This window comes from Ammospiza caudacuta, chromosome 2, assembly GCF_027887145.1.
Source record: "Ammospiza caudacuta isolate bAmmCau1 chromosome 2, bAmmCau1.pri, whole genome shotgun sequence".
Taxonomy (NCBI): Eukaryota; Metazoa; Chordata; class Aves; order Passeriformes; family Passerellidae; genus Ammospiza; species Ammospiza caudacuta.
Window position 1 is genome coordinate 2,692,545 of NC_080594.1, and position 21,040 is coordinate 2,713,584.

Consider the following 21,040-nt stretch of genomic DNA (forward strand, 5'->3'; position numbering starts at 1 on the left):
TCAGAGCGCGGGCGGCGACGCTCAGCGGACGGGCATCGGGCGGGCGGCTGCGGAGAGGGGCGTAACAGACGGGGGGAGCAGCCAGTGGAAAGGCGGGACTGAAGTAACGACGAGACTTTTCCACCAATCGCAGCGGGCTTCTCCGGAGGGGCGGAGCCAGAAGTAAGCTGCGCATTGATTGGCAGCTAAGGCAGACCAATGGGAGTGCGGCACGGCGGGGGCGTGGCCGGACGCCTGGCGGTGCGGCGGGGGCGGCTCTTCCGGCGGGGCGGGGGCGCTCGGTACGCGCGGGGCGGCGGGGCCGCCATGGCGGAAGACGAGAGCGACCAGGAGTCGGAGCGGCTCAGCGAGGAGCTGGAGGCGCTGGCGGCGCCGGGGCTCCTGGCCGGGCTGCCCGCTCTGCTCCGCAGCCAGTACTACTGCCGCCGCTTCTGCCAGGTGAGCGCCGCGGCGCGGGGGCAGCGCCGGGTCAGCGGGGAGGGAGCCGGGCCGGGCCCTCACGCTGCCGGGCCGAGGAGCGGGTGCGGGGCGCGGCCCGGGGGAGCGCGGACGGGCGGCAGGGAGGTTCTCGGGGGGCACGGAGGGAAGGCGAGGCGGGTCCCGGAGCCGGAGCGGGCAGGGTGAGCCGGGGGCGGCTGCGGTACCCGCGTGGTGCTGCCGGTGCTGCGGGCAGGACGATCCCGGTGGCCTCGCTTGCGTGGCCGAGAGGCGAGAAGGGCCTCGGGAACAGTTCTCGCCTCCCTGAGCGGATTAGAACAGGGTGTTCTGTGATTTTTTTGGGTTTTGTCCGTAGAAAAGCAGCGTTTTGTCGATGCGGGCCCGGGGTTCTTGTGCTCCTCGCAAGCCCGTAGGTGTGCCTTGCGAAGTGACAAGCACCAACAGGTTGCCGCTCCTGGTTGCTTTCATCAGCAGGTGTGGATGGAGCATCAGTTACCTGTGGTGTATTCCAGCCACGCCACTTGCTGCTGCCCAAGACACAGCCCAGAGGTTATTTTATGCAGAACTGCTTCATTTTATCAACTTTTTGACTTAGCTCACCTCTACAGTTGTCTTCTGCCATCTACAAAAGTGTGATGCCATGTTGTCACTTTGTTCCTGTTTCATCGTTCAGTGAAACACCCTGTTTGAAATATAGTTTACTGTTATATGTTCTTAGAGTAATATCAGGGGGCATTCTGCTCACATAAGTCCATGGGTTGCTTTTTGGGGCTGTTCATCCTTTCATGTTTTCTTCTGTTTTATAATTTCTCAAGAATTGCAGAGCCTGTAAAAGGAGAAGCAAATGTTTTTGGAAGTCTGGCATTTTCTACAACTGTAAGGAATGACAACCATATTTGATTATGTTGGCTGTTTGGAAAGACATTAACTTTTGCTCGACCCTGGGGGTTTTATCTTAATTTCTTCTCTCTGTGCTTACTGTATGCTGAATTCGTTGTGTTGAGGAAGTCCAGACAAGTTGATAGCATCATGTACTAATGCCAGTTCCAGGGCAAAGTATGAATTAGTAGGAAACAGAAGAGGACAAGAGCAGAAGAAGAGTTTTCCTGTGAAATAGTTGTATCACAAATGTTTTATGTGTTATATGTCTCGTGTTGATTTATGCAGATTTTTGTGTGTAGGGAGTTTGGCAAACTCTCTCCCCTACTTTGAGTTGATGAGCTCTCCAGAAAAGCAGCCAATGTTCTGAGTATGGAGTATGTAAAGGGCTCTGCTCCTTTTCTCTTAAACTTTGTTTTCAACAATGCATAGTTTGAATAATCCTGATGAGTCTAAGTTATATATTAACAGCTTGTCCGCAGGGTTTCTTTTTTTTTTTTTTTGCTTGTTTTGTGTAAATTTGGCCTGGTGTGAACAGCAGTCATGTGCTCAAGGTAATCACTGTTTTGTTTAAATATGCTTTTTAGTAGTGGGGTTTTCTGCTGATTTAACTACATAAACACAAGATCCTAAGGGGTGTGATGGTGTGAAAAGCCTGTAGCTGTGTGACATTCATGGATTGACAACAAATGAAGTTGTATGTGCTCCACATGAGCTCATTTTTCCTCCTGGGATTGACACTGTGTAACTATACATGTAACATATGTTTGTAGTTTTCTATCCAGATCTCCTGGAGGATGTGTTTGGCTGCTGTGCTGCCTGAGCCTTCCTACCTCACTGCACTTTGCACTGCTAACACAGTTTTGCTTGTCTTTATACCCATTTGGCCCTTCTCAAGGTCCTGGTTTGCCTCCTGTGCCCCTGGTTTTGTGTCCTAAGTGGAGCAGCAGTTGTAGAAGTAGTTGCTTAGTGATGGTGTGGTGAGTTTGGACTCCCCAAAAGAAACATTGTTATTTTCAGAATAATGACCTATCAAAACACTTGGCTGTGCTTCAGACATGGTGCTGGAGCTTGCTGTCACCTGAAAATAATTCTGTTTAGATTGCTTGTAGTTAAGCTGATCAAGTCTGAGCATCTCTCAGTAAGAACTACAGGATAAATGAGGCAAAGGGTATATAAAGCTTTTTTTAGTCTGTAGGTATGTTTTCTGTACACAAAACATCCTATTTATCTTTGAGAGTGGCTTAGAGCTTGAAATGCTTTGCTGTGCACATCTTGCATCCTTAAGTGATGTTAGAAAGGTAAAAAGCCTGCTGTGTACAGCCAGATTCAGTTCTCTGGAGGCCTGGAGTGTTGTAACTCAACTTGAGTTTTGGATTGATTAAGTGCCAGTTAAGGAAGATGAGGTGTCAGGATTATGAGAGCATTTTCCATAAGTTTATGGATAATGACAATTTAGTGATCCAAGATGCAGCTGGAACGTGGCATCTTGAAGCCCATTTGTAGTTTTGGGATCTGGGTCTTGTAGGTGTTTGTGGTCATAGAGAGTCATTACAGTCTGCATCTTTCAAGGCAAAATGGAATAAAATGTTTTCTTGGAATGCTATTTGAGATTGATGACATGGGCAAAGCAGAAATCAAGCTTTTTGTGGCTGGAAGGGAAAAAAAAGCAGTTGGAAGATGAGTCAAGTGCCCAGCTTATGCATCTCACCAGCTGTTTCTGTGTTACTTTCTCCAATTTGCTGATGTGGCTTTTCTTATTTGTGGAGTTCCAGGCCCACTTGGATGTTGGGAAAAGCAAATCTGCTGTTCCCAGCTTTGGCAGGCAACAGAACAACGCATCTGTAACTACTTTGTAAGTTAAAGACATTTGAAAGGTGGTACCTAGAAGAAACTCCCTCAGCTTAAGTGTTTGGAAGAGTTTGAGCTTGTGTTTGTATGCAGAATTTGAAATTTTTTCAGGAGGTTTCTCAGGAACTGTAGCCATTGAGATGTTCCTGTGAGACAGAAATACAAGTGATGAAGGGCAGTAAAAACAGAATAGATGGGGCCTTTTTTGGTATGAGGGTTAAGGGGAGTACTTTGGTAATTGGATGGATGACCTTCCAATTTTGTATGGCTTAAAAACAAACTTGAATGGTGAGCTGGAAAATGGATGTAGCTTCCTTCATTGCAATGGAAGTGGGTACAGTTTTATTAACTAGAAAAAGAAATTAACTTCTTTTTTGAGATTTTCTCATAACTTTAATATGATAATATTATAAGTTGCTTGCAGCATTTCTCAGGGCTGCATAACTGGACTAGATGTTTTATGTTGTTGGTACTGCCTGGAATAAACACCAGGTGAGTTCATCTCAAGTAACAAGGTGATGCTGTGGGGGGTAAACACCTTGATGTGTTCTTCCTGTGGCATCAGCTTACAGCCTTCCAGCATTATCCCCCTCCTGAAAGAAAGATTACCTCCTTTGCTTATGTTAATTGGTGGAAAAACAATTCTTGGGCTTATAAAAAAAAGTTAAGTAGTAAAATATAGTAACACACCAGAGAAGATAGTGTTTCCTGGATTTATTTTAGCAGGTAAAAAAAGACAGGGAGGGGTCTGTGACTCAGCTGTTGTTCATCTTGCTTTGTGGTGATGGAAGTAAAAAAATATACAGCTTTAGATGTTTGTTCTTCTGACTTTGGGGTTAATGTTGTTTCACAGTTTTTGTGCCTAAATTTCGAAGTATTTGTTTTTGTCTCTTACTCTGGAGTTAGGATCAATAGTGGTTAAGTTGTTTTTATATTAAAAAATGCAACCAAAACAAGGGCAAAGAAAACCTTCCCAAACTTTTAGGCTCTGCCAGAGTTTTATTTTGGGCCGTTGGGATCCATATTTGATCTACATACACCATTTTAAGGCTCAGCTACAAAAGTCTTGCTCACATGAATACTAGCAGTGAAAAGTGATTTCTTCAACATCCTTGAAGCGTATGTCTCTGAAAAACACAATCTGTAATTTTGCACCGCTTATTTGCTCCTGTAGTAATTTGTGATGTTGTTATTTTGGGGTTTTTGGACCTTCCTGAACAAATACGCTTTTTCCTTGTTAATGGCTCAAATTTTTAGACTGCTGTTGTAGGTAATATTTTACTTTTTTCATGTTTTTGGATGTTGATATTGCTTGTGACATGACAGCTTGCAAAGGGCCTCTCATACATTTCAGTAGCTAAATTTCAAAGAGTACCGTAAGTACTGGAAACTATTTAAATTTAAAATTTACCATGTCGTGGTGTTTTTTACGCGTGGGACTGGTGGAAACCAGTGTGTTCAGTTTAGTTGTTGCTAGTTTAGTATTGTGCTGCTTGAGTTTCAAATGAATTAACGTTTAAAAGGAAATCCACGTGGGTTTTACTGCCGAGGTGAGGATTTACCAGTGTGTGCAGAAGGATGTCCTTGGCCTGGGTTTGGTGGTGTCACTTCTTCCTCTGGCACTTGATGGGAAGGCTGATAAGGGTCTGTCATGCAAAGCTGGGCTTTGGTGGGTGAAGTGCGCTTGGCTCCTCAGTCAGTCCATGAGATTTCACAATAGCAGTTGATTTGCAAGCTCTTTATCTGAAGATTGACTCCTCCAGGCTTCTAGTTCTCCAGTGCTCTTGTCATTAACATCATAAAATCTTTTCTTATTCACGTACTCAGGGTGATTCTCATCAGCTTTTGTGCCTGCTGTCCTTTCAGCTTTACCCTGGGGAATGATCTCCCTGTTTTACAAGTAGGATTAAGGAGTTACTCTTTTCCAAAAGAAACATTTGTACGTTTGTGCAATACATCGTAGGCTTTTCCTGATCTTTGTAACATCTTTTTACTTCTCTGAAACTTTCTTCTTTGGTACTTTCCAACTATTAGGTATTGCTGCTTCTTCAGGTTTTAATGCCTTTTCATGAAGTATAGTTTTTGCATGGAAAGAAGCTTGTTATTTTTCCTTGGAAAAAACGTATCAGGATTATAAGTTAGAAAGGAGTTGCAGGTTTTTATACCTAAAGGGAAGCTGTCCAGTGAGTGATGCTTCAGTTTGACGCCTTTGCTACGTGGGCTTGTTCAAGTTAGAAAAGGCATGCGTGGTGCAGGAGCTAATAGAAAACTCCAGGAATTTCGTCCTTTTGTTTAGATGGGGAAAAGTAATTGTACTACTTCACTGATATACCTATTAAACTGAATTTTACAGGTTGCTTGTTGATGGGGATGTGAGCAGTTTTGTGTTCACGAGATTGGCAGATCTCCCGTTCACATGTGAGCAAAACAATTCCTCTCATTAGTTGACTTTTTCATCTGGGGGGGTGAGGTGTTAATCAAAAGATGAGGAGGAATATTTCTACTTGTGAGTATGTGCGTTTATCTGGCAGCCATAAATCATTGCTCCAATCAGTCCAAACTGCTTTTCTAGAACTAATGTATAGTTTTCACTGTTGTGCAAGTGACAGAATATAAGCAAACGTGACTTTTTGGCTGGGCTGAATGTAATGGACAAATACGTAGCCAGTCTTGGGAAGTGTTCTTGCCTGAAGCAGGCTGAGGAGATGGATGAGATTTTGGTGATTAAGAGTAGGGAGAAAGCATTTAGCTTTAAGGGTAGTAACTTGTCTCATGGATGCATCGTACTGTTGCTGGGTGATGTTTTCTTTTGCTAGAAGTGTGATTATGTTTGGTTACTCCTTATATAATATCCACATGTGAATTTCAGTAAAGGCGTTGCTTACATATTTTAGTGTAAGCCATTTTCAGCTTTTACATGTCAAATAATATTTCATATTATCCTAAAATCATAAGGCTTTTCCTACTCTCTATTTGTATAGTAAAATCCTTATTTGTAAGCACATGGTTGGCTTGTTTGGATTTGGAAACAAAACAAAATGCTCTTCATCCACTAAGCAGGTTCAAAAGACAGTTAAAAAGCTGTGATGTTTCCAGGAAGAGGAAATGTAGTATTACTCAAGTTATAGAGCTGAACTTTGGTATCTGAGCTGCTCTGGTATTTCTGCTGATCAGGCAACTGTGGTGAGTGCTTTTAATTAAGGATTTTAATTTTCAGGAAACTTTGGTTTTTCTAAGCATGCCCTTTTTGGGTTTGTCCTGTCACGTGACAACCCTTACGTATATTTAGTCTAAGGAATGACAACCATTACATTTGCCAAGAAGCTTTCTATGTCTGAAAACTATCAAGAGAAAAACTCACAGAATTGTTGTGGGTTTAATCCTGTGGTGACTTTACTGTTGAATCTCACAAGAAACTATGGGAGTAACTTTACTTGAAATTCTGGTAATGATCGACTTTTAAAATTGGTGGCATTTTTAGTTTCTTTTTTTTTTTCTTGTATGGAGGAATAGGAAAAGCTGTAAAAAAACCTTCCAGCCTAGCACTGCATAAAACATTTGGGGTTTGTGTCCTGTGTATTTGCAAATCTAATTATTTGCAATGCTGTTTCTCTTAAGTCTTTGAAATACAGCCAAATAACTTTATATGTGCATATTTAATCACTTAAAATATATCTGTAGAATTAATCAGTCATAACATAATTTTATATGTGCATATTTTATCCTTTATAATATGTGTATGATTAATCAGTTAAAACATGAAATTCCAAGAAAAGCTCTTGTTTCACTGCTACAGTCCAGGTTTTTACTTAGTACCTTGTTATTTTTGGGGTTAGCTGTCTTAGCTGTGTGCTCAGAAGTTTTTGAGTCTGGTTTTGATTTTTTTTTTTAGGGGGACACATCTGAGTCTTGGATTTTCCTCTAAGTTACTAAAACCTGTTAAAGGAGGGGAAGCAGTGTGTTGGTGTGGGGGAAAGATGGAGCTGAATGGGGGATTTGGTGTCAGGAAGGTGCTTCAGCCTCCTTTTAGTATCTTTATCTGCTCTGAATGAGAGAAGGAAAGCAAAAAGGCCCAGTCCCTTCATGGTTCTTGGCAAAGGCATGTACAGACAGACTGAGGGGTCATGCTTTAAGGGTACTAAAAATTGCACTCTAACAGAGACTTTGAAAGCACCTGTTGCAGAAAGTCACGTTAAAAAGGGTTGCTTCCCTTCTGGCTTTCTGTGTATTGAACAAGGCCACTGTGCTTTGACAATGTTATGTTCTTTTTTTTTCTTGGTTGATTTCACTGTATTGAAATTGGTGTGCCTGTTCAAAATGTGCTGATTAACTTTTACTTGTGTTCCACTTGGCAGTTCTCATTCTAAGTATGGTATCTTGAGTATTCAGTACAAAAGAAGAGCTTGGTTTCTATTACAGGAAAAGTTATTCCATGAGAACTTAAAAACAGGCCTTGAAGTACACATTGTTCCTGCCCCTCTTTCTGTACAGAATGTGTGTGAAGTGTGGTTTGGGATTTATTATTTTATACCTGGTTTAGCTTTTTGTCCACACACACTCCCCACAGCCCATGTCTTCCTGATTGTTGCAAGTCTGCTGAGAATTGACCAGTTAGAGTTCTTTTTCCTGTGGTTGATGAATTCAGGGTTTCAGGTTATCTACATTCAGGAATAGTTTGCTATTCCTGTTTTTCCTGTGCAGTTTGGGATGGGGGGCTGTTTCTGTTTTGGTACATTTGAGCTGCAGACCAACTGCCAGGCCAAGGTGGTGTTGCTGCTGTGTTCCTTTCTTTGCTGGCTCTGGTGTTTGTGTGGCAGAGGAGCTGGTGCAGACTGGGACTGATGGCTTTTTTTGGGGAGAGGCTGTTCCCTGCCCAGTAATTCCGACCTGAGCTTACAGTGGGTTCAGATGAGTGCTGGAGGTGAAGTGAGGGATGTACAGTAGGATACAAAATGTTGCTTTATTGCTTGAACTAATTTATGAGTCTATCTATACTGTGCCCATCAGGTGCGAGCATTGTGGGAAGTGATGCTTTATTTCTACCTTTGTTTGACCTTTTGGAGGCTCACACTTCTAAAGGATGTTTTTTTGTTTCTGTCTGCTTTGTTTTTCTAAGGCTTTTGTGGTTTTCTATAAAAGGGACTTGGCTAAAAGTATTTCAGGGAACTTTTCATAGATCTGTGAGGCAGGGCTATAAAAAAGTGTTAAGTCTTCTGAAGAGGAAGAGTATTGATGTACAAGTCTGTTAATTTTTCTTCAATGACTTAGGTATTTGCTGCATTAAGCTAACAGTTTTTCAAACAAATTACTAAAATGAGTTTGGAAAACTTCAAATCTACATATAAGTATGGGTCCATCTCAGCTGCTGTTGCCTTAGATCCATCCTAGGTCTAAATAAAGCTAAATTTACTCATTTGATCAGATAAGGAAGAGGGGCTGGAATGTTTGTTACTCCGCTGACATAAAGGCTGGAGGAGTGCAGGCTACTCTTTCCCCTCTTGGAAATTTTTTAGACGAGAACGTCTGGATGTTGTTACAGACTCTCTAATTTGCATCCCCTTGCAAAATAAAAGCTTGTGTTTAAATGCAGAGTGCAATATCTACTGTGGCACAGCATAAGAAGAAAGTATTTCCTGTGTTATCCTCTGAAAAGAGTAGCTGAAGGTTCCTTGTGATGTTCCTTTCACGATCTAGGTCATAAACCAGAAAACAGCTATGTTTTTTAAGTTACAAACTCTTCCTGAGGGAGAAGGTGGGAAGCTAAAGCAGGTACAGTGTACATTGCTGCTTCTTTCTGCCCAAGGAGAATGTCATGGATGATAATGTGCATTTCCATGGTTTTGCCTAGGTTGTTGAAGACTATGCTGGGAGGTGGCAGGTGCCTCTGCCTCAGCTGCAGGTGCTGCAGACGGCGCTGTGCTGCTTCACGTCTGCCTGCGTGTCCTTCCCAGCCGAGTGTGAGCACGTGCAGTATGTGCTGAGTAGCCTTGCTTTGTGAGTACTTCTTCTTTTGTTATTCCTTCCTTTACCATAGCACAGCAAAAGGGTTTCAGATCCTCACAGCTCCCCAGAGGGGTTTTACAGGTGGTATAGCTACACAGAACCAAAAATTGGCTATTAGAGTTTATTTTGGTCTTTTTTTGTATCCTTGTTAAATATTCAAGTTGGCTATGATGGTGTTTTGTCATAAGGGGTGTCTGGCAAAATGAATAATCTTCAGAAATAAGTGATCATCATAACCTTATTTTGGAGTAGTTGAAGACCAACCTTTGCCAGTAGATAATTTTAAATAATCTCAAATTTTTACTTCTGTACATATAGTGATGTAATAAGCTAAGTATTTAAGATAAATGTCTTAAGAAAGAAGTCAATTACTTGGAAGTTGTATGGATTTTTATGTTTGAGTCATCGAAATGCTTCTGGAAATTACTTGTCATGCAGTTAACTGACCCAAAGTCACATTCAGCTTCAAGAACTGCATGATGTTGTTTCATAAATTTTGCTTAAATTTCATTTGTCTTGATGCATTGGTCATTTTCCCACATGAAGACTGAAAGTGTCAGGGTAATAAGTACATAATGAAAAATAAATGCTGTCTTTAAATGTTGCTGAAGCTTCACTGTGGACATTTCCTGTTTTGTGTGTGTGAAACTGCTTGAGAGAGGACTATTTATGGCATCATAAGACCACAATTTTTGAAGTTACATGAAAACATAGTGACATCTGTTGCAGTGGGTTTTTTCACTAGTTTTAAGGAAAAAGCCTACCGAGTTCAAACTATGTTTATATGTACTTTTAAACAGCAAAGCTTGGGAGGTAAAAAGCTGGAAATTCAGGGTTTTTTTTGGATGGATACTTTCTGGATCATCAAGAAGTAAATTGCTCACTGAGCTCCTGTGACCCTTGTCTGTTTTGGTTTTTGAGACTGGGTTTACTCCATGAGATATGCTTCCATTCTAGGATGTCAGATTATTTATTCCTCTGCCTGGCTGGCACAGTTTTTCATGTGATATAATATGAAGGGATCCCAGGGCTTAGTAGCTCCAGTTACCTGGGCAACCTTCTCAAATCTCTTGCGAAAATTCAGTGTATATTAGGTCTTAGTTCTTGGAAAGCAAAACTCAGCCTGACTGTATTGTCATCCTTGAGTAAGATTTCCTTGGTAACCGGACAATAAACTGTTAACAGGAACAACTGGTTTATTTCCTATACTTAATAACCCTGCTATTCATATCAAATGAAGCAGCATCTGCATTAATATCAGGGGGTTTTATAATGGGCCACAGTGGTGTTTTGAGGTAATCTTCTGATGCCAAAGCAGTGATGTGGTCAATATAGATGGATATAAATGTGGATATGCAGTGCTGCAGACAGTTTTGAAGTAAGCTAAGTTGGAACTGACTGTAGTAATTGTAACTGGAGACTGATGATGAGGAAACGAAAATATTTTGATGGCTTCCTATATTGGCCTGTGAGTAAGTGCGTTGATCAAGCAGAAAATTGTAGTTTACACTTGTTTGCTATTGATTTCCAGATTTTTTTTTTGCAAGATGTTCCTCTTTTTAAGTCAGTCAAAACAAATTTAAATGCAAGCATATATGACTTGCTCTAATTAGTTTTGTCTTATTATTTAAGTTCCAGTTTGGTTGCTTGCCAGATCATGATGTGACTCATGGCTGACCTTTCCTGAGAGTCAAGTATGCTGCAAAATTTTGTTTAACATGAAATGAGTTCATGTGTTTTTTCAGAACCATGTACTTATTTGGGTAGGGATTGTTTTTTCATTGCATATTTGAATTGAGATACACAGGCTTAGCCTTAAGAGAAATTGTCACTGAACATAATAAGTTTGTGTCTATTTCTCTAAGCCTGTTTTTGGCGTAGTTAATCATTGGTTAGAAAAAAAAAAAACTTGTGCATAATCTATTGGAAATATAATTTTATGGTACTTTTTCATTATTCCTTTAGAAAACTTAATTTTGTCTGAGTATTAAGACGTATTTGAATGCGCATGTTTAATGAAAATGTTACTGAGGAGAAAAAATGCCTTTAATTTGCACAGTATTTTTGTAGTCCTGCCTGTTCCTCTGAGTGTTGCTCAGTTCTTGTCTGCTGCCCTTGACTTTGTCAATCAGCAATTGCAGCTCATTAGTGCAGTGCCTGCCTGGTACTTTTTCTAATAGAAATAAAATTTCTCAGAATCTTCAGGTAGAACAGGAACAGTTGCACTGCAGATCCACAACTGCCAAGTTTTTGATTGAATTCTTTCAACTGTATTATCTGGAAGGAGGCTTTTATAAACAAAAACCTGAATTGAAAGGAGATCTGGAAAGCTGCTTCTTACCAACTTCTCTGATTCTGTAACAGGATTTAAAGGAACTAAAATGCTAGACCAGTATTTTAAGATGATCCAAACCATGGAGACAACAAATCAGTTTTAATTGAAGCAGCTTTGAAAGTATTAGTCCTTTCTTCACCCATTTCTGCCACCTCTTTTTGGGGTAACACTTCTGAATTCATCGTGCTGGACAAAGATCTGATCTGATTAAAAGCTTGATGGTGGTAAAATTCAAGTAGTATGAATTTGAATGCCACACAGAAGGTGAACATAGTTTTGTTTGCATATCTGCACAAAAGCTGTCCTCTACTAAATAGTCTTCAAAAGGTTTTTTTTTTTTTTTGAAAAGATAAAATAATTAATACCTTTAAACCAACATCTTAATAGAGAGACTTTAGTTATGGCAAGACAGGCTGAAATGAAATAGTGTGTTTGTAGTAAGTGCCTGAAAACAGGAATTGTTGGCCACGAGAAATCTTTGAGTGACTCCACATGGCGCAAGTCTAGAATTCACAGAATTCCTAGTTTTTTTGAATGCTGCTAAAAGTAAGAGATTAAGAGTAGTTTCATTTTTTGAATCAATGTTTTTAGTTTGACTTGTCACTACTTCTGTTTTTTAGGAGTCTTTTTGAATTGCTGCTGTTCTTTGGAAAGGATGAGTTCTATGAAGATCCTTTGAAAGATATTCTAGGTTCAATCCAGGTAGTGTTGCCTACTTTCTTATAAACTTCTAATATTATTTTAGTAGATGTTAAGATGGTTTTTGTGACTGTATGACCTGGAGGAAATGTGTCATTATAGTGAAAGAAACTTCACTTGTTTATGTTTATTTAGAGCTTAATGTCGTTCAGTTCATGACATGAAGTCTCACATTTCCCCTCTGGTTTTAATCAGTCAATTAGAAATTAAAGCTTCATCTCAATGAAGTCTTCAAATCAGTGTGAACATGGATTGGTCTGTTCTTTGGTAGACTGGGACAGAGTTTTCTATGTCTGTGTAAAACTGCATAAGATAAGTGACCAGATTAAGAACTTGTTTTGCCAGGTAAGTGTGGGGTTTGGTTTGTGTTGTCTTTTATTTTAATACCTGAATGGATTTTTAGGTTTGTGCCACCATGAGAGGAAGCTCTGTAGGCAAAGAAAGGATGAAAAGCTGGGTTGTGTCTCTATTAATACTGCTCCTGGAACTGCAGTTTGAGAAAAAGCTTTTCCTTTGCTGTTTTTATGTTGATACCTCTCGATTACTGCTTCTCCAAATTAATGTGCCAGCTCTGTTGCTGCAGCAGTTGTGTAATCAAACTGGCAGTGAAAAGCAGGTAATTGTATGTGGATGGAAGCCACTGTTCTACTGCTTTTTTTGTTTCAATATTGGGTAACTCATTACTAAAATTTTCTGTTGATTAATGGTGTTGTTGACACTTTTACAGCAAATAATGCATGGGGATGAGAGGGAACTTGACATGTGAAATTAATGGCTGGCTAAAGCATTCCATGATATTACAGGCAAACATAATTCCTGTTACGCAGAGATCTGGAGAAAAATGATTGCTTGAGGGCTGGTGACTCATGGCTTAAATCAGTTTTTCCCTCAGAAATCACAAATCCAGCTGAACATGTCTTAGTCTGTGCAGGATGTCATGAGGTGAAGGCTTGTCTCAGTGTGTGCCAGTAATACCTCCAGTCCAAGTTGGTTTTGCATTGTTATACAAATGGAACGCTCTTGCTGAGGGCTGTAGAAGCCATGAATTTGACCTTCAGCAGTTCTGTATTGCTATTTGTAGATAATATCAGTTGTTGCTTTAGGGCTTTCTGTATGGTCAGTGAAAGACTTTGTAGCTCCAACTACTGACTGAGGAAATATTCAGCCATGCGTGGGTTTCTTGGTTTGTATCTTTGGGATAATCTTACTGTTTTAGACAACATATTTTTGTTCTTTCTAATTGTTTCTCTTTGTGTGCTTAGGAATGTCAGAACCTTCTAAATAAATACAGGAATCTGAACCTGGAACTAGTGACTCGAATCATTCGAGATGGTGGACCATGGGAGGATCCAGTATTACAAGCAATTCTTAAAGCAAAGCCTGTGTCACAGGAATTAGGTACTTCATTTATCACAGTCATTTTCCAGAGTACTGAAAAAATGTGTTCAGTTTGGCTTTTTAAAAATATGTGGGGTCAGGTGTTATCAGCTGGCATTGCAGTGTTTTAACTATTTTTCTGTAGTAAAATGTGCTGGTCTCCTTTTTGTTTGAAAGGAAGCTGAATTTCTTTGCTAATTTAAGTTTGCTTTTATAATTTAGAGATCATATTTGTGGTTTTGTATCACTGGCAGCTATGGAGTAGTTCATAAAATTCACAGGGTGCAATTCCTGAATCTAAGTGTTCACTTAAAGCATGGAGACCAACTTGATTTCATTTAGACTCCTGAAATAACATGATTGGAGAGGGTCTGATGTGTATTTGTCTCCTGGCACTCTGACTCATTTTATTTGTCTCTTCAATTGTAAATACTTGGTCTTGTGGCTTTTCTTGGTTCTGTTTCCAATGATGCTCGTGGCTACATGTGACAGCTGCTTTCTGTTTATGGGTATGTAATTCCTGGAGCTGGGAGAGGTGCAGTGCATGGGAACAAAATCACTGGTATGTTAATGAAAGTTCCTAGGAGGAAAAATACCCAAGCTACAGTGAAGTCTTTACTAACATGTCAAGCAACAGTGTTCCTCAGGGGACCTCTTAAAAGTTCTATTTAGTTTGGTAGTGATAGGAAATTCCAGCTCTGCTCAGTTATTATGGTGTAGGGCCTGATAGAAACTCATCACTGTTTGTGACTGTGTTCATTGAGAGAGAGGAAGAGCACTGAAGACAGGACAGCTCAGTGAGCTGCCTCCTTAACCACAACAAGGGTTTTGATAGCAAATTAACATGATTATCCCTTTTTTGTTCTGCCTCTTTTGTGAAGCAACTCCTTGAGCAACAGATGTACCCATTAGTTTTATTAGGTATCTCATAAAGTTCTGGTCAAATAAGTACAGAAACAAAATGAAAACCAAGATGAACCTTGTTTTGTTCTGCATCCCATGATTTTGGTGATTATAATTGGGAATTAGGTCTTGATCTCCATCTCTCCAGCAAAGAATTAGTTTAGTCCTTTGCTGTCATGTTTCTCTTGGGCATCATGAATCCTCTCTGTTATGGGTTACAGTTTGAGGATGTTTGTTTTTAACCTGGCAAAGCAGGAATGAAGCCTGTTATCACTAGATGGGCACTTTGTTCCCCTTTGTTCCAGGCTGCATCTCCTTCCCCTCTGCTGAGAGATTTTCTCTCCTTTTACCTTGATATCCTCACACACACCCTTGACGCATCTCATCTTTACTGACAAACATTTTATTTTAGATAATTTATATTTTGAGAGCTTGTTCTGTCTTCCTCTGACTTCCTCTAAAATTTGCTTCTTGTGAAGTCTTACACAAAGCAAACATCCTGTGTTGCTTTATAGGCTCGCAGTGTGTATTTTGAAACTTGGTCATGTAGCTCCCTCAGGGGCTATTTAAATAGGAAAACCTGCCTATTATTGCTGAATCACCAACCATTCCTTGCAAAAATCAGTTTGTGTGAACTACATAATCCTGTCCTGGATTCATTAACTCCATGGAGAAGCTTAGGCCAAGACAAACCTCTCTGTGTCTGTCTCTGCAGGAATTGTAGTAAACTTGGAGATGTCACAATCTCTTTGGAGATGGCTGGAAACAAAGCAGTCATGGAGTTGAAAGAAAAATAGTAGGCTTGAAACATAGGCACTTGTAATGGACTGGGGAGAATGAGGTGGGCATCTGAAAGAGAACCTGGCAGAGGTGCAGTCAGAGGGAGCAGTTAATGAGTTTCCGAGCTGCTGCTTGGTGTCTGTTGCTCTAAAGCAAAGTGTCACTGCCTGGGTAGGAATAAAGGTTGTTTCTTAGTGTATCTCAGGCTTGGCCAAACACTACTGTAGTTGGCAGTTGTCTTTGTTTTGGGGGGTTAGAAGAGCTCTGTCTGCTGCCCTGGGAAAATAGGACAGTCCAGGACAGGGAGGGAGCACTGCCTTGCCAGCAGCGTCAGTAAAACTTCGGAAACAGAGGAGGCTGTAGGAACCCACATCCTTGGGAGCTCCTGCTGGCACTGGTGTAGGGTGTGGAGATGCCCTTCCCTGGGAGAGGAGGCTGTCAGAGTCTCATTTGTGAAGCAGAAGGGACCTGAGAGTTCCCCACACCAAGTGGGAAATACGGAACAGGGTGAGCAGTGCAGTTCTCACCCCTTTAAGGGGAAAGGGTGTTACAGCCACTTGTTAGATGGGCAGCATTTCCTTACCATTACCACTTAGCAGAGCTGAGTACTTCCAGCCTTATTTTTCAGTAATGCTTGCATACAAAACAGAGGATGTAGTTTATTATCCTAAGGGTGGTAATTCAGTAAAGGGGAGGCCTTTACTTGGCTCTAAAGACTTTTCCATATAATGAGTTTTTCTTGCAGTTCATCACCCCTATTAGACACTGGCTTGCCTTTTAGTCCTTTTCTGAATTTGTTCTCTAAAGTGCTGAAGGATAATGGGAATGAGATGTTTCTTTCTTACAGTGCATCTGTTAACAAATCAAATTCAAACCTGACACCTTGGATTGTACTGCTTAAATGTTCATTAGCATGGAACACTGCTAGCTTGCATAAAAATAGAGATGCTGGAGAAATCTTGGGTTTAAGTGTAAGAAAGTATTTAAATCCTTAAAAAAAGCTTTATCTGAAAGGCTATTGTACAAGTAATCTCTTCATTTTGGGGGAAGAAAACTTCTTTGTTCTGATTGTAGTTTTTAGTAACCAGTTCTTAATCATCAATTTCAATTGCTTGTAATTAATACCGATCCTTTCTAAGGGATGAATTTTCTGCCTTCACTGACTTTAAACTGACAATCTTTGTCTCTTTAAAACATGAAATACTAAAGTACTCAAGTTATAGCCTTGTAGCTAGTGATGTTTTAGCTTGTAGTCGACAGAGATACTACAATCTGTATGATCATTTATAAAAAAGATGCAAAGCATGTCTTGTAGGTATTTATGAATTTCCAGTTACTTCAATGTTGAGTATTTTCAGTATCTCACTTGAATTTTTTTTCATTCAAATGTTAGTGTTAATATTACCTTCTAGAGCTAAAAAAGATTTCCAGAAATTAGGAGCCAGATTTTAAAGGGATTTTGATAGGAATTGTGCCCAGTAACCCTTTCAGAGGAAGATATGTTTTCCAAGCAAGCAAAATCAAGGCGTTCAAAGCTTTTTAAGGCAATAGCCTGTGAATTGCAGTTAACTTTATTCACTAGTTTGAGGTCTTACATTTTAATGGATAATGAGTATCTTGAGGTTTTTAAAAATATTTATAATTATAGCTTTGGAGGTGATGTCAATCCTGTGCTTCTGACAGTCACACGTATTCCACTGCTTAGAAAGGAGGGAATTTTCTTTCTTTAAAATGCTCACATCTGCTTCTATACAATATAAATTTCACCAATCCTTTGTAGCACCTTGTGTTAACTTGTTAGAAACAAAATACTGAATTAGATTACTGGTTTAAGAAAAATAACAGTTTCTGTTTCGAAGCAGAACAGATTTCTTATGGTATTTAATATTTTATAGACTTTTTTTAGCCTTTATTTTTTCTTAATATTATTTGTTATTAAAGACAGAGTTACATTTAGATATATTTGTTGTTTGGACTTCATATTCTAATTGCCTTTAAATCTCTCTTTTCTGTGCAGTTAACAAATATTTAAGCTCTGAAAATCCACTGTTCTTTGAACTCCGTGCCAGATACCTTATTGCCTGTGAACGCATCCCTGAGGCAATGGCTCTTATCAAATCTTGCATAAATCATCCAGATATCAGTAAAGATCTGTATTTCCATCAAGCTCTTTTCACCTGTCTTTATATGTCACCATTAGAAGATCAGCTATTCCAGGAGGTATTGTTTGTCAGTATACATTTCTTTTTTAAAATGAAGTGGTGCTTTATACTTGCTGTGTATGAGTTGTCAAGAGGAGCATGTGGGACTCTGATTTTGTGGAACCAAATGTCATAAAATCAGGCAGCCACATTGGCGTTGCTCAACTTTGTGCTGGCTTAAGCTTGGAAAAGTTGAATGTGAAGTGCCTGCAAATCTTGTTGGCTGAAATGCATTTTTTTGGTCAAGTATTCTGGTAGATCTAGTCCCTAAATATTTTGTGACTTCAGTGTATTGACTATTTTACTATTAACAGTTTTAGTAAAAGCACTTGAGCCTAATTAACATTAATCATACATGATATAGTTTTGTTCAAGCTTTTTAATGATGCCCCAATATGTAAAATGGCACTTGAGCTGATTTGATTTGAGCTATTTTATCACTAATAGCACTTGGTAGATAACAGGGGTTTTCTTGACCTTGTTTCAAGAACAAGCTACCCAAAATGGCAAGAACAAGTGCTTTAGTGTTGTGTTTTAATTTCTGAGACAATTATTTCTTAGAGTAATGACCATCAGAATATGAAAGAGCTTGAAATCCTTTTAAAATCTTTACTTATAGGTGTACACAAAAGCCATTTCAAAGATGTCCTGTGTTAATAGCAATTCCTGAAGTTTTTAGTAGAGCAAGATCTGATTGGTTTTGATTTCATGTCAGCAAATTGATCTAAATTGATTTTATTTTAATTGTATAGCACTTGTTGAGGACTGATTGCAAGAGTGGAATTGAGATCATCTGCAACACTGAAAAAGAAGGGAAGACTACCTTAGCCTTACAGCTTTGTGAATCCTTCCTAGTCCCACAGCTCCAAAATGGGGACATGTATTGTATATGGTAAATACTTTATTTCTGGGGAAGCAGCTGAACAGAAAATACATGCTTATTGCCAAAATGAAACTTGTCTAACTTAAAAATACAAGATAAAAATGACTTTCAAGTGTTCCTGGTGCTTCTGTTGTGCCTGTTTGCCCTTTAACACAGTCATATATAGGGTAGCCTAATAGTTTATAACTCTTTATTTCCTATTTCCAAGCAACAGAAAAGTGAAACTTTATGTACCCTACCTAGAAATGTAGCATTTATTATTAGCAAAATGCAGTCTGTAGTCTTAACCATGTAGATATTTTGCTCTGTAACTGTAGTGTGTTACCAGTGTGCCTAAAAAGAGAATGTGTGGTGCTGAAAATGTGCTGTTAATTATGGCAACTTGGTTGTCATGAACAGAGGTATCACCTAGATGGAGTTCTCTAGAGAACATTGAAGATGTCTTCACACCCATTTAATTATTTTGATACCTGGACTTAGTTTTAAGTCTGTGTTTTCTAGATTTCATCTTTCTGAGGACTGGAAGATGGCTAAGGACTATGATTCTGTTGAGCCTGTATAATTTCTGTAACTATAGGAAGATCTGCATCCCTTGATAAAATATGCTTTCTTTGTTTAGGTAGTTAAAGCAAAACATCCTAGCAAGGATCTGATAGAGATCAAATTATCTATCGAAGTAATTTTGAGTTCAGAAGCTACCTTGGGTTTCTGTGTTCCCAGATTCCAGGAAATCAAGAAGCTTTTTTGTCTTGAGAAACTAGTACAAGCTAGATGTGATAATGTTTACTTTGATACTAATTTTTTTCCTTAACTACTAGGCTGTAGTAGGAGTAGTTGCTCAATCAAAACCGTTGGGATTATGATAATGACATCCATTGTAGTACAATGTGTTGGCAATGGCTGCTGACGTTTTTCAAGTCTGTCCAGGAAATGATGGACAGGACTGTCCCCATAGGAAAGATGAAGTTCAACCCAAAAGATGGCATTTGTGTGAGCTCAGTGGGAATTGAATCCGTGTTTGCTGATTCCAGCCCAAAAGTTGCATCTCCCTGTTTCTTACTAGGAAATTACAAGTATAACCTCCATGAATTAATGCTTTCTGATTGGGGGAGTCAGTCTTTGATGAAATGCATTTTCAATACTGTAATTAAAGCTCCTTTTGCTGTAGTAACATGTTGACTTTGCTTTTACCCAGCTGATCAAGTTTTGCATCATCCATTTTTGAAATTGCTGCTCAAAGCAAGATGTATCTCTTGTTGTTCTGGCAAATCAGATGTCAAAGATGAGTCCAAGAGGAAATTCTGCTAGAGGCTCGAGTACTGTTTGATATCTAGATTTCAGGGAAATAATCTTGCCATCTCGGTACTTTAATTTATTCAGAATATAGAACTTGAGGATCTTTGGAAGAGAGTTCAGAGCCATTCTGTCTGTGCTGCTCAAGCAGAAGTTTCATTCTTCACATGCTGAGCCTTAACAATTGTGTTCTCCACAAGAACTCTGTAATACTTCTTAGCTCATGGAAACTGCAGCAAAGGTTGTGAAGGCATGACTATGCTGTAGTCCAATCTTTGAAGTAGTAGGAGCCAGGTTAAATGAACTTACAGTGTCTATTTTTTTCCCCAGGGAACATGTTAGTGTTTCCAGCACAGTAGAAATCATCTCACCTGATCTGGAATTGAGGGCCTTGCAGATCTAACAGAGATCTAGCTGCTAACACTACTAGCAAAGATATGGCAAAAGAACAGATTAGAAAGCTGTAAATAGCAAATATTTGTGACAGCCTATGTGAAATCTTCTAGCTAAAACCATTAGCTGTCATCTTAGAGGAAGATGATCTTTAAGCAGCTTGGTCACAAAACTCAAATTTTCACTGATATCAAGAATAAACTCTAGATTCAGATGAACAAATTATTTTCCTGAAAATAAATCATCATGCAAGCTGTGCTTGGTCATACTAAATTTTTTGTGTGAAATAATGGCAAGAAATCAATTTATTATACTTTGTATCAAAGTGTTGTTCTCTTCAGGAAGACAATATTTTGATCAAGCAGGCACAGATGGCCTTCCTTCTCTGACAGAAGATTTTTAAATGCTATTTTGGCTTTTCTCAGGTGATTTCTATGCATTAAATTTAGTAAGTCAAAGAATTTTTACCACAGTTTGATCAATCTTTTGGCAAAGCATGTTCACTACTTACTAAGAGCAGCAAACTGTTTAGATCCAGCTAGGTTAGGGAGCGTTTAACCATCATTTCATGTTGCTGCTGGAGGCACATAGTGGTTTTGGTATTTTGTAGGTAGTTAAGAGGCTAGAATGCATGGTTGCCTCTGGTAAGGAGGTGCTGAGTTCTGTGATCTCTCAGTAACAATTTAAATTGTTCCAAAGTCAGAAATGGACTTAAAAAGGAAAAGCTATTGTATTGACATAGAAAAATAAAACTAAAGGACTAAAATACTGTTTCATGTCAGGGTCTAGGTAAATTGTGCGTAACACCTTGTTCTTTAACCATGCAGCTCTTCCTTCTACTTGCAGTTTTCTGCTCTCCTTTTTCAGCTCTTTCCTTGTGCCAACCTACCACTTGTCTGAACACACTGCAAGCCCCTTTAACCACTAATCTCTCAAGAGTAATTTGATTTTTCTCATTCTCTGGGATTAGTATTGATATGGCTTGCTCTGAAATGATAGGAGGCA

The 21,040-nt window shown here is 39.5% G+C and overlaps 1 protein-coding gene across 1 annotated transcript in view; it reads left to right on the plus strand.

The window, feature by feature from the left end:
* The first annotated feature begins 305 nt into the window (after nt 1-305).
* The window catches only part of ZNF654 (zinc finger protein 654), a 30,086-nt gene continuing 9,351 nt past the window's right edge, over nt 306-21,040 (plus strand). Inside the window, exons 1-6 of the mRNA XM_058800564.1 lie at nt 306-438; nt 9,017-9,162; nt 12,127-12,208; nt 13,468-13,603; nt 17,283-17,485; nt 18,219-18,358. Coding sequence (XP_058656547.1) covers nt 307-438; nt 9,017-9,162; nt 12,127-12,208; nt 13,468-13,603; nt 17,283-17,485; nt 18,219-18,358 — 839 coding nt within the window. The 5' untranslated portion in view covers nt 306. The remainder of the gene's footprint in view (nt 439-9,016; nt 9,163-12,126; nt 12,209-13,467; nt 13,604-17,282; nt 17,486-18,218; nt 18,359-21,040) is intronic.